At 46.7% G+C, this 15,079-nt stretch overlaps 2 protein-coding genes across 2 annotated transcripts in view; one reads left to right on the forward strand and one right to left on the reverse strand.

Moving 5' to 3' along the window:
- HMCN1 (hemicentin 1) overlaps nucleotides 1-15,079 on the reverse strand; it is a 362,739-nt gene that overhangs the window by 10,736 nt on the left and 336,924 nt on the right. The window contains 5 exon segments of the mRNA XM_083156769.1: nucleotides 2,378-2,497; nucleotides 2,591-2,719; nucleotides 11,166-11,291; nucleotides 12,652-12,765; nucleotides 13,882-14,016. Of these exon segments, the coding sequence (XP_083012895.1) occupies nucleotides 2,378-2,497; nucleotides 2,591-2,719; nucleotides 11,166-11,291; nucleotides 12,652-12,765; nucleotides 13,882-14,016 (624 nt within the window).
- Nucleotides 3,137-10,555, forward strand: LOC146026261 (uncharacterized). Its single transcript, XM_083156770.1, has 2 exons — nucleotides 3,137-4,851; nucleotides 7,408-10,555. Exons 1-2 carry the CDS (start codon nucleotides 4,485-4,487, stop codon nucleotides 8,304-8,306), a joined length of 1,266 nt encoding a protein of 421 aa, XP_083012896.1. The 5' UTR covers nucleotides 3,137-4,484; the 3' UTR covers nucleotides 8,307-10,555.

Raw genomic sequence — 15,079 nt, forward strand, 5'->3', positions numbered from 1 at the left:
GCAGGGGCTGCAGTGCTGCTGAGTAGTACACTGTGTACAGGGGCTGCAGTAATACAAGGGGCTGTGTCCAGTGTGACGGCCTATATCCATTGTCCAGTGTCACGAGTCACGACATATATCCTGTGTCCAGTGTGACGACATATATCCTGTGTCCAGTGTGACGACATATATCCTGTGTCCAGTGTGAGGACATATATCCAGTGTCCAGTGCGACAGATATATCCATTGTCCAGTGTGACGACATATATCCTGTGTCCAGTGTGACGACATATATCCAGTGTCCAGTGTGACATCTAACCATTGTGTGACGGCATATATCCAGTGTCCAGCGTGACATATATCCATTGTCCAGTGTGACGACATATATCCTGTGTCCAGTGTGACTACATATATCCAGTGTGACTACATATATCCAGTGTCCAGTGTGACATCTAACCATTGTGTGACGGCATATATCCTGTGTCCAGTGTGACATATATCCATTGTCCAGTGTAACGACATATATCCTGTGTCCAGTGTGACATGTAACCATTGTGTGACGGCATATATCCTGTGTCCAGCGAAAATATGTCCTCATGGACATCCATGGTCTCATCCATTCCTATCGTACTTCTTTTTTGGATGGGATGTCCAGAATGGATGGCTGGGTGGGAGAGCCCCAGCAAATCTTTTTCTTGCTCTTTTTTCGTCTTTTTTTGGCTCTTTGGAGCAATAAATATTTTTTTGGGACATGATGGATGAATGGTGGGGAGAGGAAGTCCAAACAGCTGGGGATGGTCATCCAATTAAACCGGGTGTGCGGCTTCGGGAGCGACACACGTGAAGTTGTGAAGTGGTGAGGGAGGTAAGGGAACACACGCCTAGCCAGTCATATCAAACGAATTAACCTTAGCGGTAAATTGGGTGACAGATGTCGCAGACTGATAGACCTCACAACCTAGATAGGGGTCTATAAGGGTAGACTAGATAGGGATCTCCAAACCAGGGGTCTTAGAGAGGTGGAGGAACTCGGTTATCTGCCACCAATTACCCCCCTCCCCTCCACCCATTAGGTGATGGATGAGGAGGCAACTGCTAATGTTTCCAGAGTTCATCAACCTGATCACGACAGATAGGGGTCTTATTAGATATTAAACTGATCAGAACAGATAAACACTTGCCGCAGGTTAGAAGTCAGTCTCTGCACAGACCGACGGCTGCGCAGGAAACTCATACAGGGGAAATTGGCCCAACTACAGTAAATTAAAACAATTCTGTGAGCTGTGAAGTGATCAAAATTGACTAGAAATGAGTGGAAACTAATGTTATTGAGCTTAATAACACTTTAGGGGGAAAAACATGCCCAAATTCTGTTATTTTAGCAATTTCTAGCATTTTTCCAAAAAAAAAAATCCAGATCCAAAACCAAAACCCGCAAGGGTGGTTTTGCCAAAACCAATTCAGATCCAAAACACGAAGGGAGATCCAAAACCAAAACCCGAAAAAGTGCCCGCCGCTCATCTCTGATATGGATATGATTTCTATGGTGTGCTCATTTACTATCATTCACACTGCTGAATTCAGACGGTAATACAGCAACAAAATATGACTGGAAAGTACTCCTCATTTGCCTGGCCTATTTGGCTGAAGCCTGCACGGATCAGTCAGATCCCAGAAAAGTCGAGTCGTTTGAAATTTGGTTTGGGAAAAAAAAAATTGATGATGATGATGGACAGATCTTTGCTCCAATGCATCTATCCTGCTCATTAAATATAACACAATATAACAATATAACACAATGGGTGTATTCAATGCCGCGGGGAGCGGCCAGCGAGGGGGTTAAACAGCGAGGATTGCAGAAAACCAGCGATCCTCGCTGTTTAATCCCTGCGCCGGCCGCTCGCTCTATTAAATGAGACCACAGCGAGACCCGCGGCTAATGCAGGAAACTCGCTGTATTTAGCTGCGAGTCTCGCTGGTTCAGGAGTCGCATACGCCAATTCCCCCTCGCTCAAAAAATGGAGCGAGGGGGAATTGTGAGGGGGCTGCGTTGAATACTGTCAGGGTGAGTGGTGACAGCGGGCAGGAAGCTCTGCTCGCTGTCACCACTCGCCCACAGCATTGAATACCTACCAATGAGTGCTTCAAGTGGCTAGAACTGGTTAAGATTTGATAAAATTGGGTGAAATGGTAATTCATGAAGGATTTAGTGCAATACAATTGTTATCTGTCAGGTATCCCTTTAATTAATCTGTATGAACAGGCATGATTTGCAAAACTCTCATGCATGGTGCTGTGGGGGGGGGGGGGGGGGGGTTACCTTTTCCTTATAATACTATAGCATTCTTGTGAACTTAATATTGACCATTTAGAAACAATACATATTGCGTAACAATACCTTGACATGTCTTTCCGTTGGCCATAAGCTGATAACCGATGGGGCAGAGACACTGATAACTTCCGAGAACGTTTCTACATTCATGTTGACATGCATCTTGCTTTTCACATTCATTGATATCTGTACAATGATTTAAATTTGTTAAAACCAATTAAAATGCAATACAACACGGAAAAAAAACCTATTATGCACATAATGTATTACAGTACATACCTACACAAGGCATTCCAGGATCGTCAGACTTGAACCCACGGGGACAAGTGCAAAGATAACTGCCGTGCGTGTTTTCACATATTTGATTGTTTTGACATCGATGTGTAGCATCTCTGCACTCATTAATATCTAAGATGGATACAAAAGTACAATATGCCTGTAAGTAAGCATGGTCCACACTCAGTGGTTAGCAGTGATTGCCTATCACAGATCATGTAATTCTACTAACACAGAAGACCACTGAAGGGGCTGCATTCCTATTTGTACAATGATGTGCCTGTCCAGCGTGGTGGAGGGTAGGAAGGGGTATGAGTTTATCTGGATCAAATACTGTTGATTGTGAAACTGTTACTGTCAGCACCATAAAAGGGCTTTACTTTGCCCTGTACTGGCCATGCCCTCAGAGAGTGTGGCATCATGATGTCATATGAAGGGGGCGGAGCAGCCAGCACCAGTAATTACAGCACTGATGTTTTGGGGAGCTGTAACAGCTGTATGTAGTGTGCACAGCTAATAGTAAAGTATAAACTGGGCAAAAAAAAAATATTTTAACCATTTGTCAAAACTTTTAAAGATAAGCACATTTAATCAAAGAGAAAATAATGTTTCAACACATTTATTATTTAAGTCAGAGGAAATTGTTGACCAAATATCACACAGGATATTTTGAAACTATGTAAAACGTAATGGCTGCATAGACATGGAGGGGATTAAACATGATAGCTGGGTGTGACCTTAGAGGTCATGTGACATGGAGAGCCTATGGCTACCTTGGATTTGGGTTGTTGGCTCTGTTCATTACTCTGGGAGTAGGAGGAGTCTTCCTCTTCTTCCAGAGAATTTTCAGTGAGTACACACAAATTTTCCTGCTCTTCAGTTTAGGCCCTGTGAGCTTAAATCTCCCTTCTCTAGTTTATCTTTTCCCCCTTAGCTTAAAGCTTGTCATGTCCCGTTCTGCCCCCAGCCGCTCAAGGCGTGCTGTTAGGCCGCCCGCCCGTTTTGCTGAAGCCCTGGGTACTGTGGGGGCGGCTGCACACTCACCTGAGGCGGACAGCCCCACTTCGCGTGCGGCTGGCAGCTCTGGAGGGGGGCGTCGGGCCAGTGCGGCTGCTGCTGCGGTTCCCTCATCCCCTTCTATGGAGCTCCCGGCTAGCCGCGGGCGGAGAGCGTCGCGCGGCGGGCGTGCGGGTGCAGGAAACGCCCGCCGCGGCCTAGCATTGCTGCAGCAGAGCTTCCCCCACACGTTCACGGAGCCCGGGCTCGGGTCTGAGCAGCCCGGCACCTCGGCCGGGCGTAGGGGGAGAGGCCATGCGACGGGGGCTGCGGCGCGGCGAGTGCCCGGTGGTGACGGCATCTCGCCGCGCGGGCAGCCTTCCAGGCGCGGTGGAGCAGCGTCACGCGGTGGGCGCAGGTCTGCTGACGGCGCCCGCCGCGCTGCTCACGGGACTGGGGGCGCAGATGTGGTAAGGGACAGGAGCCGCGCTGCTGCTGCTGGTGTGGATGTGCCCACCGAGCGGCGGCCATTACGCGGTTCAGCGCATGCACCTGACATGGCGGCCGGGCCTAGTCGCCCCAGAGGCCGGAGGGGGGCAGCAACAAGGGCCAGTACAAGGGCTAGGGTTAGCCCAAGGGAGCAGGAGAGGATCATAGATCCTTCCCCTGATCCTGAGACTCCCCAGTACGGCTATAGGCCGTCTTGGGAGAGTTACAGTCAGGATGAGGCAGAGGTGACCCAGTCCCCTCCTAGAGCAAGGGTCAGGAGCAGGGCTAGTGCGAATAGAAGGCCAAGGAGTAATAGCAGGGACAGTTATTCAGCAGGGGGGGGGCCAGCAACACACGCAGGCCTCCTTCTGCAGCATTTGATCCGGAATTACTATCCGCAGCCTTGTCCTCAATGGCTGGGGCTTTAGCTCCCTTAGTCGAGGTGGATTCTGAAGGGGCTGATTCACCTGGGTCTGCCAGTCGTAGATCATCTGCTAGGGGCCAATCTATTCCGGGTTGTGCGGAATTTGTCAGGGCTTTTAGAAATATCAGCCCCTCAGGGCACGGTTCCCAGCCAAGGTCTTCTCGCAGGCACGATGTTAACACCTCTCCCAGTGTGCGCAGGTCTGGCCGGGGCAGGGCCGGAGGGCCCTCCCGGTCTTTGTCTGTTGTTTCCTCAGATCCCGATGAGCGTGAAGCTGACCCTGTGGACGAAAGGGAAGCGGATTTGACAGATGACACGGATGACGACACCTGGGCGGCGCAGCCTGAGTCGACAGGTGAGGAGAATACTGATGAAGGGGCTGGTTCAGTAGCATACTCATCCACAGTGGGGTCTGGATCTAGCCGTTTTTCCTCTTCCTCCTCCTCCTCATCGGCTGGTGGGTCAGATGTAGGTAGTGCTAAGAAGGCGCGTAAGCAGGCTGCCAAGTACGCTAAAAAGGAGGCGGGTCGTCAGGCCCTCAGTCGCAAGCGTAAGCGGGCAACATCAATTACGAAGAGGGAGCGCAAGCGCCGCAACTTGCCAGGGGTAGTACACTGCGACTACACCGCTGTACTTAGGGGCCTTAGGGAAAGCTGTAGGTCAAAAATACAGAAAGGGGAATTTGTGGACTTGTTCAGTTTAACGGACGAGTCCAAAAAAGCCTACAAAGCGGCTAAGGCTAAGGGAGGCATAGGAGCGGAAGCCTTCCGCTCCTATGATAACTGGCTAGCGGGATTCTGTGTTTTCTCCGCATGTTATCTGGAGGATAGGCCTAGGGAACATATGAATGTAATTCGATACATTCACATGGTCCATTAGATGAGGCGCACGTACGGTGGAGTAGCGTGGAGGACATACGATGAGCAGTTCCGGCGCAAGCAGGACTGCTTACATGTCATAGATTTTGGGTGTAAGGACGTGGAAGTCTGGATGGCACTCACCAGGACTCCCGTGGAGGCGGTGGAGAACACGCGAGCTATTGCCGCTCCAACTCCCGCCACAGCGGTGACACAGCGTACCACGGGGAGTGACACTGCCGGGCCGAAGCGTTTCCCTGCTAGCGGTAGGTCCTTTACACCGGGTGCTGCAAAGGGAAAATGTTATGGCTTTAACAACTCCTTCTGCAATCAGGGGCAGCGGTGCCGTTACAAGCACGTCTGCATAAACTGCTCAGGGAATCACCCGGCTTTTAACTGCTTTCGAGGGGGCCGCCCCTCTCGAGGGGCGGCTGCCTCGGCAGCAGCAAGGCCTGCCACGTCAGGCAACCCTAGATAGAGCCTATACTCCGGTAAGGGTGGAAGCCATGTCACCATGGCTCCGCCAATACCCGGATAGAGGTTCCGCGGAATTTCTTTTGCAAGGTTTTGCCGAGGGTTTTCACCTACCTATTCAGAGTGAAGTTGTTGGGGGAAAGTTTAAAAATCTTCAGTCTGCTCGCTCCTTGTCCTCAGTTTTAAGGGACAAGGTTGACACCGAGCTGCGTTTAGGTCGCATGGCCGGGCCCTTCCCTTCTTCTCCCCTGCCCGATCTAATTCTATCCCCCGTTGGGGTAGTGCCCAAGAAAGTTCCTGGTAAGTACAGACTTATCCAGCACCTTTCTTATCCAGCAGGCTCGTCAGTAAATGATGCCATCCCAGAGGAATTTTGTTCAGTGACCTACCAGTCATTTGATGACGCACTGGAGATGGTTCGGGCCAATGGTGCGGGGGCCCTGATGGCGAAGGTGGACATCGAATCGGCCTTTCGTCTCATGCCCCTGCACCCCGATGCCTTTAGGTACATGGGCTTCCGCATAGGTGAGGAGTACTTCATTGACAAATGTTTGCCGATGGGGTGCTCCGTATCTTGTGCATTTTTCGAGAAGTTCAGTAGCTTTTTGCATTGGTGCGTGGAGAGGTCATCCGGGATGAGCGGGATCGCTCACTACCTGGATGATTTCCTTTGCGTTGGCCCTGCGGGTTCCAAAAACTGTGCAGTGTTGTTAGAGACGGTTCGTTCTGTCTTCTCGCAATTCGGAGTGCCTATTGCAGAAGACAAAACCGAGGGCCCTATGACCTGCCTGTCTTTCCTGGGGATCCAGATAGACACAGTTTTGGGACAGTGCTGTTTACCTGTAGAGAAAGTCACCAAGCTGAAAGGAGTCATCGACGCATGCTGTGATTCCCGTAAGATTACGTTGCGGCAGGCCCAATCCCTGCTAGGGCAGCTTAACTTCGCCTGTAGGGTCATTCCAATGGGTAGGCTCTTCTGTAGGAAGTTAGAGAGGGCAACCTCTGGAGTAGCCAGAACTCACCATCTAGTGCGGCTATCCGCGGAGATCAGGCGCGACCTAGCTGTCTGGGCTACCTTCTTAGAGGATTTCAACGGCATTCGCATCTGGCTGGCCCCCGCGATTGACAGCTGCTCGCTGCAGCTATTCACCGATGCTGCTGGCGCAACAGGGTTTGGGTGCTTTTTGGGCGGTAGTTGGTGCGCGCAGGCATGGCCCCCTTCGTGGTTCACTAAGGGCCTCACGAAGGACATGTTGCTCCTTGAGCTGTTTCCCATCATGGTGGCGATTGAAGTCTGGGGCGCGCAGCTTGCTAATCGCAGTGTACTCTTTTGGTGCGACAACTACAGCACAGTGCATGCGATTAACAACCAAAAGGCAAAATCACCTTTAGTTCTGAGGGTGCTGTCGCAGCTTTTCCTGCAATGTCTACGTTTTAACATCCTCTTTAGGGCTAGGCATGTCCCGGGCGCAGAGAATGGAGTAGCTGACGCGCTTTCGCGATTTCAGTGGGATCGTTTTAGAGAGCTGGCTCCTTATGCTGACGTTGTTGGGGTCTCGTGCCCGGCTTATATTTGGCAGGTCATCAGCCCGGACTGGAGGGGCTAGCGGAATTATCGGTAGCGCCGGCTACTCTTAGAACATACCGCCAGGCTTGGTCGGAGTGGGAGGCTTTTTCCGGAGGGGCAGCACAGCCAGGTACGCGGGGTAGTAAGCTATTCCTATCCTTTGTCTGGCATCTTTACAAGTCAGGGAAATCTAGAGCTGTTGCAGCCCGGTACCTGGCAGGAATATCATTTTTTGCGCAGCTGAAAGGGAAGCAGGATTTTACAAAGGGCTTCTTGGTGCGTAGGGCATTGAAGGGTTGGGCTCGCATTGCTCCTGTAGCTCCCGATTGCAGGCGTCCCATTAGCTTCCCTCTTTTGTTATCCTTGTTGGATAAAATTAATTTGTTCACGGACTCCGAGTTTGAGACCCTGCTGTTCAGTTTAGCGTTTTCCATGGCATTCCATGGAGCTTTTAGAATATTAGAGCTGGTTGCGGCATCGAAAGTTAAGATTGCTGCGCTGTTATATACAGACATTTGCATAGATGCAGGGTCGCTTTGGTGCAGGATTAGGCGATCCAAGACTGACCAGGCAGCGAGGGGGACGTGGGTGCATATAGCCTCTGTCATACCCAAATCAGCTTGTCCGGTGGCAATGGCCGAACGCTATACACTAGTGCGACCAGCAGGGGCTGCCTCTTGGTTGGTGCATTATGATGGATCTCCCCTGACTAGATATCAATTTACATGGATGCTCAGGAAATGCTTGGGTAACCTGGGTTTGTCACCGGAGGAATTTGGCACTCACTCCTTCAGAATTGGAGCTGCAACATCTGCTGCCAGCGCTGGCCGGTCAGTCAAGGAAATTAAGAGGCTAGGGCGTTGGCGCTCTGCGACATACAGAAAGTATATTAGGCCTCACCTCCTGCCCTGAAAGGTCTATGCATATATGGGTTCCAGCTGTGTGGTTGTACTCCTATGTTACCCCTGCCCGATTGTTTCCTACTCGGGGATTAGCCACACTCTGTTGTTGGGCCAGTGTCCGGAGTTTTCACGCTTTTTTACCTGAACTGACGGACTGAATTCGGCTATATCTAATTCGGCTAATTCGGCTCCAATTAAGAGTCCCTCAGCAGGTTCAGACGTTTTTTCCTCCGGCCGAGTAATTCCTTGTTTTCCAAACTCCCTTCCAAACCCATTCCTCCCTTTGTTTGTGGCTTCCCTTCTGTGTCCAGGAGTGGCTTCAATTGGCATTGAAGCATTAAAGCACCAAATTGTGCTGCAACCACCAAATTCCTTTTTTCTTTTGGCAGACCCTTCTAAAGCTAGTGAATTAACGCTCCGGCATCCTAGAGGCAGGTGCTAACTGATATCAAACATCTCCTTCTTTATAGGTGTGGGCTCCGATGCACGCAGAATTTGGATAGTTGGGCACTCCTTTGTACATTGGGCGGCCAGGTTGATGGTTGCAGGCGAGGGACCCGCATGTGAATTTGGTCATTTGGTGAGGTGGATGGGCGTGAGAGGAATGTACTGGCGCGAGCTAAAGGCATTCTTGCTGATGAAGGTGAAGAGTTTCGGTGTGCCAGACATATTGGTGTTACACCTTGGGGGTAACGATCTTGGGAAAATGTCCCAATTGCAATTGCGGGCCCTGATTATAGATGACCTGGCTGCCATTAAGGGTGCCTGGCCTGGATGCACCCTGATCTGGTCCTTTGTGGTTCCTCGGTTATGTTGGAGAGGTGCGAGAGACTGTAGGGCCATAGACGAGGCCAGGAAGAAATTGAATTCAGCTGTAGCTAAATGGGTGATTGAAGCAGGCGGGGCCGTGGTACCACACGAGCGTATAAGGTTTAGGCATCATCAGCTATTTAGGCCGGACGGGATTCATTTAGTTGAAGGGGGTCTGTATTGGTTCATCGAGGACTTGCTAGCGGTTGTAGGTTTAGTCCTGGGTTAGGTGGCGGGCGGGTGCCTCTTGCTAGAGACCCCGCGTTGGCGGGAAAGAGCGGCAAGTTATTGATTCCAGAGGTTTATCAAGTTATGTTATTGCGTATTCGGTCATGTTGCGGTGCGCTCGCCTCTCATTTGGCTTAGGCCTTCGCTAGATTACCCGACCGGGGATGGCGAACCCACTCAGAGGAGTGGGCAGCCAGTGCTGTAGGTTGAGTGGATACCGCTTTATAGGTTAGACCGATTATGCATGGGTGTTGGGTGGAGCTTAGTTAAAAGCCGCTCTTTTCTGGGCCACCTTTAAAATTAAAATACAAAAATAAAATAAAAATTAAATATAAATAAACAAACAAAAATAAAAACAAAAATTAGCATAAAAATTCTTTTGAAATAAAATTCAGCTAACAACTGTTCTGCCAAATTCAAGTCTCCGTGTCTTTATTTATTATATATAGAGGTATAAGTATTATGTGACATCAGAACATGATTGGGGTCACACATCTGCTATTACAATGTTTAGTAAAACGTAATGGCTGCATAGACATGGAGGGGATTAAACATGATAGCTGGGTGTGACCTTAGAGGTCATGTGACATGGAGAGCCTATGGCTACCTTGGATTTGGGTTGTTGGCTCTGTTCATTACTCTGGGAGTAGGAGGAGTCTTCCTCTTCTTCCAGAGAATTTTCCCCGCCCTCCCTCCCCTAAAATTATTGTCTAGAGGGCTTGGTTTAGTAGTTTAATTGCGTTAGCTGTTAGGCGGGAAAGAGCGGCAAGTTATTGATTCCAGAGGTTTATCAAGTTATGTTATTGCGTATTCGGTCATGTTGCGGTGCGCTCGCCTCTCATTTGGCTTAGGCCTTCGCTAGATTACCCGACCGGGGATGGCGAACCCACTCAGAGGAGTGGGCAGCCAGTGCTGTAGGTTGAGTGGATACCGCTTTATAGGTTAGACCGATTATGCATGGGTGTTGGGTGGAGCTTAGTTAAAAGCCGCTCTTTTCTGGGCCACCTTTAAAATTAAAATACAAAAATAAAATAAAAATTAAATATAAATAAACAAACAAAAATAAAAACAAAAATTAGCATAAAAATTCTTTTGAAATAAAATTCAGCTAACAACTGTTCTGCCAAATTCAAGTCTCCGTGTCTTTATTTATTATATATAGAGGTATAAGTATTATGTGACATCAGAACATGATTGGGGTCACACATCTGCTATTACAATGTTTAATAGATATTTATTGCTCATATTGCTCCACCAATAATTTGATAAATAACTGGGCAGCAGTACATTTTTAGATGTACTGTATCTTAAAATTTTCACATCGTAACTCCGGTGGGTTTTTCATTTTATTTGAGAGGGACCATGTTATATTTGCAATGTACCCTTAATTCTCAATGATTGGAATGATCTGCCCTAAACCGTTCATTAGTTGAGCTTCATTCAATGGCCAATTGCAAACCTTGCACAAAAAAATTGTGTCAAACTACCAATATTAGATTAGATTAGTGAGATGACCAAGCAAGTTTAGATGACCAAGTCTGTCACAAATTGTGACCCTTTAACTAAACTTGAATGATTGTAAAGCCACCATTGATTTTAGATTTAATGTGCAATTTTTCATCTGTAATCTGCTTTACCAAGCACTTGATGCTACTCATGGGACAGGCTCTTGACCCCTTGTGTCTTACTAGTCCAAGTCATGTCCCAGTTTTTTCCCTGGGATGCTGACATGCTTTACCTGTGAACATCCAACACTGCATTAGCTGATCTAGCTGCTAGCTACCTACAGGGTCCAAGGGGGAGCAGCTGAGCTGCACATAGAAACACTCACCTACACATGATCCATTTTCTACCTTGGTAAATCCAGAGGGACATATATTGATGCATTTATAACTACCACGTGTGTTTTTACACAGCTGGTCCGGCTTGCACACCAACTGGCGGCATTCATTTAAATCTTCAAGGAAATATAAATGTCATTAAAAAGTTATTATTAGTTTGTATACCACATAATTTAGTTTGCATACAGTATTTAGGTGCTTGTGATTTCAGTCTATGTACTAGCCAGTAGCCAGGGAAGGGGGTGATAGGCTTAGATGCTAGTGAAAGGACTTAGCGTTAGGATATGGGGAAGGAAAGGGTTAGGCTGCAGCTAGGGAGGGTTAGGATTAGAACACCAAGAATAGGGGAGGGGGGTGGTTAGGGTTAGGCTCCCAGGTGTGTGTGTGTGTGTGTGTGTGTGTGTGTGTGTGTGTGTGTGTGTGTGTGTGTGTGTGTGTGTGTGTGTGTGTGTGGTGGTGGTGGTGGTGGTGGTGGTGGGGGGGGGGTTAGGTGTAGTCAGCGGGGTGTGGGGGTTAGGCACTTGCAGGGAGGGTTAGGGTCAATCTGTGGCAGAGCAGGGGTGGTGAGGGTTATAGTTATAGTTCGGCTACTAGAAGGGAGGGTTGGGTGAGGCAGAAGAAGGGAAAGTATGCATAAGAGACCCTGTCAGGATTCCCTTCCCTGATCGCTTGTACCCTAACCGCCAGTCATCTGTACATATAGCCTTGTTTTGTATATAACAGTGATAATAGTAATAAAATCTATACGATGTTAACACAACCACTTGAAAGCTTAGAGCAAGCATTCACTTAATTAACAAATAATATGGGGGTCTAAGTATTGTTCTGCATAAGGGGGTTATTCTGGTTCAATCGCAAAGGCAAATTCCTTCTCAAATGGACAAAACCATGTGCACTGCAGGGGGCAGATGTAACTTGTGCAGAGAGAATTAGATTTGGGTGGGTTATTTTGTTTCTGTGCAGTATACTGCAGTGTAAAAATAAAGCAGTCACTATATTTAGTGGCTGCTTTATTTTTACATTGCAATATACTGCCCAGAAACAAAATAACCCACCCAAATCTAACTCTCTCTACACAAGTTACATCTGCCCCCCCCTGCAGTGCACATGGTGTAGTCCATTTGAGAAGGAATTTGCCTTTGTGAGTGAACCAGAATAAGGGCCCACAGTCTCAGAACACTGAGCAGAATCATCTACAAACAGCTTCTGGTCAGGTCTGTGTTTTCTTTATGCAATTATATATAATTGTAGAAAATGGCAAAGCACATCTCATGGACGAGCTCCTTTCAAAACCCCTGTGCCTGCAGGAGCCCATTTAAACATGCTGCCGATGGCAGCGCATATTGATATATGATCCTAGGTGGTAAGATCCCTCCCATATCACATTTAATATGTGATCCATTCAAAATGGGCTCCCTGGTCCGTTTCATTATTTACTCCATTATCTCATAGTAACAACAAAAATGGAATCCATACCAAAACATCTTCTGCCTTTTAAATGAAAACCTGGATCACAGCCACAGTGATAACTTCCAATGCTATTAAAGCAGCGCTGATGACAAGGGTTTGACTCTTTGCACTCATTAATGTCTGTAGGCAGCAAACACACAAAAGACATTGTTACAGTAGGAGACCTGAGAAAGTACTAATCGCCCCTGGAATACAATTCGCTCAGCTGGTATTTGTAAATGGATGTTTAGTAAAATACAGTAGTCATCATTTAAGAATGTGATATAAATCCAAGCATTATACAATATACTGTACAGTATATAACACATTTAAATAAGGGTAGAGGCTGAATACCCCTTGAAAAAATACTTGTCCTCCATAATGAATACTTGTCCTCCAATACTTGTCCTCCATCAAAAATGAAAAAAATAAATAAAAGATTTGGACTACATGTAAGATGCATTTATGACATTAGAAATATAAAGGCTGTCACGCACTACCATGCATACATGTGTATAAAAGACATTTACACAGGTTTCACAAATATCAAGTATTACAACTTTATATTAAAGTAGTAGGTAGACAGATAAATAAGACAGCAGTCACTGAGAGATGAAGACATGCTCAAGGAAAGTGTGTCTCTAATAATCTCCTCAGCACAATCCTCATTATATTATTTTGGGAAAAGGCAGGCAGGGCAGGGAAGGTGTTGAGGATCTGGAGCGAAGCATGGTTAATGCTATCTGAAGATAGCGTTATTAAAGGAGGGCTCCCTCTGGTATATTTTCACAATTCAATATTATTAAATTTGAAGCAGATCACATTTTCCATTTCAAGTATGGGACATGCAATCCGATTGCTAAAAAAAAAAGTGATATCAAGGGCTTGAAGCAGCATCTTGGGAACTCTGCTATAAATAACCATTAGTACAATGCAATGATACTAAAATAATGTGAAAAGGGTGTTAAAACGGTTTTCACTTTATTTTAGTAAAAATAATACTGATAAATAAGCTAGATTTAAAAAAGTGATAATACTCATAGGCATGTTCACAACAATATAGATTTATCAGAAGATGCTAGGTGAAAAACAAACCTATACTCTAGCTTTCTGTACTATGGGCAATTCAACAAGAAAAGAAAAGACATTATAAGTGAAGTCGACTAATATTCTCTGACTAGAAAAGTTTGAACTGCACAATGTACCCTGGATCCTACATCTATCCTACAGTCCCTGCCTCTTCATACTGTACAGTACCTTGACAGTCTAGGCCATTCTTAGCAGCTGCGAATCCAACTCCGCACTTCAGAACACATGTATAAGAACCAATGGTGTTTTTACACTCTTGATTTTTACGACAGATAGAATCTTCCAGAGTACACTCATCAATGTCTATGAAACAATATCATAATTAATAATATATATTAATTACTATTTCTATCACAGTTGCATGCAGCAGTCCATTATTGCATAAACATATAACAGATACGTGTTGTTAATAAAGATAAGAAATGTAGAGCTAGCATGAGAGCTTCTAATGCATCCATGCTACAATATATTTAACCTGAGCTGTACTCACCATATGGTACTTAAGGTGCCCATACACGTTACAATTATTGTATACAATATTGTATACAATATCGCATCTCATCGCATCTCGGTTTTGCGAAGAGTTAAGATCTAGTACAAAAAGTATGTGCTGCACATACTTTTTGTTCTAGATCTCATCTCATCTCATCACAAAACTGAGATGCGATGAGATGGGATATTGTTTACAATAATTTTAAGGTGTATGGGCACCTTAAGGCCCTGATATTCTGATTGCTTCGCACCACTGCACGTTCGCACTGGGGAGCGATGTTTAGGAACTGCGCATGCACATAAACTTTAATTATATTTGTTTCACAGATGCTGAAAAATTGCACTTAAGCCACAGGCTACATATCACATTTTAAGTCAGCAGGAAGGATTGCTGAGAGTCCTCCCTGGCAATGACACCTGCTCATCCATAACCAGCACAGCCACACATGGGCAGTAAGCAAATCCCAGGGATGGGGATCATCAGTGCTTCGGTTATAAGGCACAATTATCTCTATGGCTTCAATCATTTTTTAAATAAGGCCCGTGGACTAATGTCTTTTTTCAGCCTTAATTACTATGTTTCTATGTTACTATGAGATGGTATACAGTGAGGAAGGTAACCTGGCAGGCGAGCAGAGCCAGGGAGCTTGATTATCAGCAGCAGATGACAGCAGCAGATTGCACAGGGTTTTGCACAGGGTAACCACTGGGACTCTAAACAAAATCCTGGAGCCTTGAAACGCTGAGGACTGGATATACACAGGAAACAGACAAGTTGTTCAAGGCAGGGAAAATGGACCAGAGGCCGCAGCTACAGTATATACACGAAGTACCTGTGCACACCTTTGGTCACATGGGTCAGTGCACAGATCAG

Source organism: Crinia signifera, chromosome 8 (genome assembly GCF_055691185.1).
Source record: "Crinia signifera chromosome 8, ASM5569118v1, whole genome shotgun sequence".
In the NCBI taxonomy this organism is placed as follows: Eukaryota; Metazoa; Chordata; class Amphibia; order Anura; family Myobatrachidae; genus Crinia; species Crinia signifera.

Excerpts from the sequence above, each read along its gene's own strand:
- LOC146026261 (XM_083156770.1), top strand. The coding sequence starts at position 4,485 with ATGGCTGGGGCTTTAGCTCCCTTAGTCGAGGTGGATTCTGAAGGGGCT. Across the intron at positions 4,852-7,407 it reads GGCGCAGCCTGAGTCGACAG|GTCATCAGCCCGGACTGGAG; the intron begins GTGAGGAGAATA and ends TATATTTGGCAG.